Raw genomic sequence first — 206 nt, 5'->3', positions numbered from 1 at the left:
CTGCCCCGCTGCCCGGTACGGGGAGGAAGGGTGGTGCATGGGCCTCAGTTCACCTACTGCCCCAGCCCCCAAGGTAGGTGCCCCCAGCCCTCCTCCTCCTCTTCTTCCTCACCCTGCGGGGCTCAGCTCTACTTCTGGCCGGACGCTGCCCCCCTCTGCAAGGGGGTCCCCATGAGGATGTGGCTGTAACGCGTGTCCCCCTCTCC

At 68.0% G+C, this 206-nt stretch overlaps 1 protein-coding gene across 1 annotated transcript in view; it reads left to right on the top strand.

Moving 5' to 3' along the window:
- Positions 1-206, top strand: part of LOC104531916 (sodium-dependent phosphate transport protein 2A-like) — a gene marked incomplete at its 3' end in the record, with an annotated part of 2807 nt that overhangs the window by 681 nt on the left and 1920 nt on the right. The window contains 1 exon segment of the mRNA XM_029087215.1: positions 5-73. Coding sequence (XP_028943048.1) covers positions 5-73 — 69 coding nt within the window.

This window comes from Antrostomus carolinensis, unplaced genomic scaffold, assembly GCF_000700745.2.
Source record: "Antrostomus carolinensis isolate BGI_N321 unplaced genomic scaffold, ASM70074v2 scaffold26421, whole genome shotgun sequence".
NCBI lineage: Eukaryota > Metazoa > Chordata > Aves > Caprimulgiformes > Caprimulgidae > Antrostomus > Antrostomus carolinensis.
Note: the sequence above shows the minus strand (reverse complement) of the source record. Positions and strands in the feature narration are given on the sequence as shown.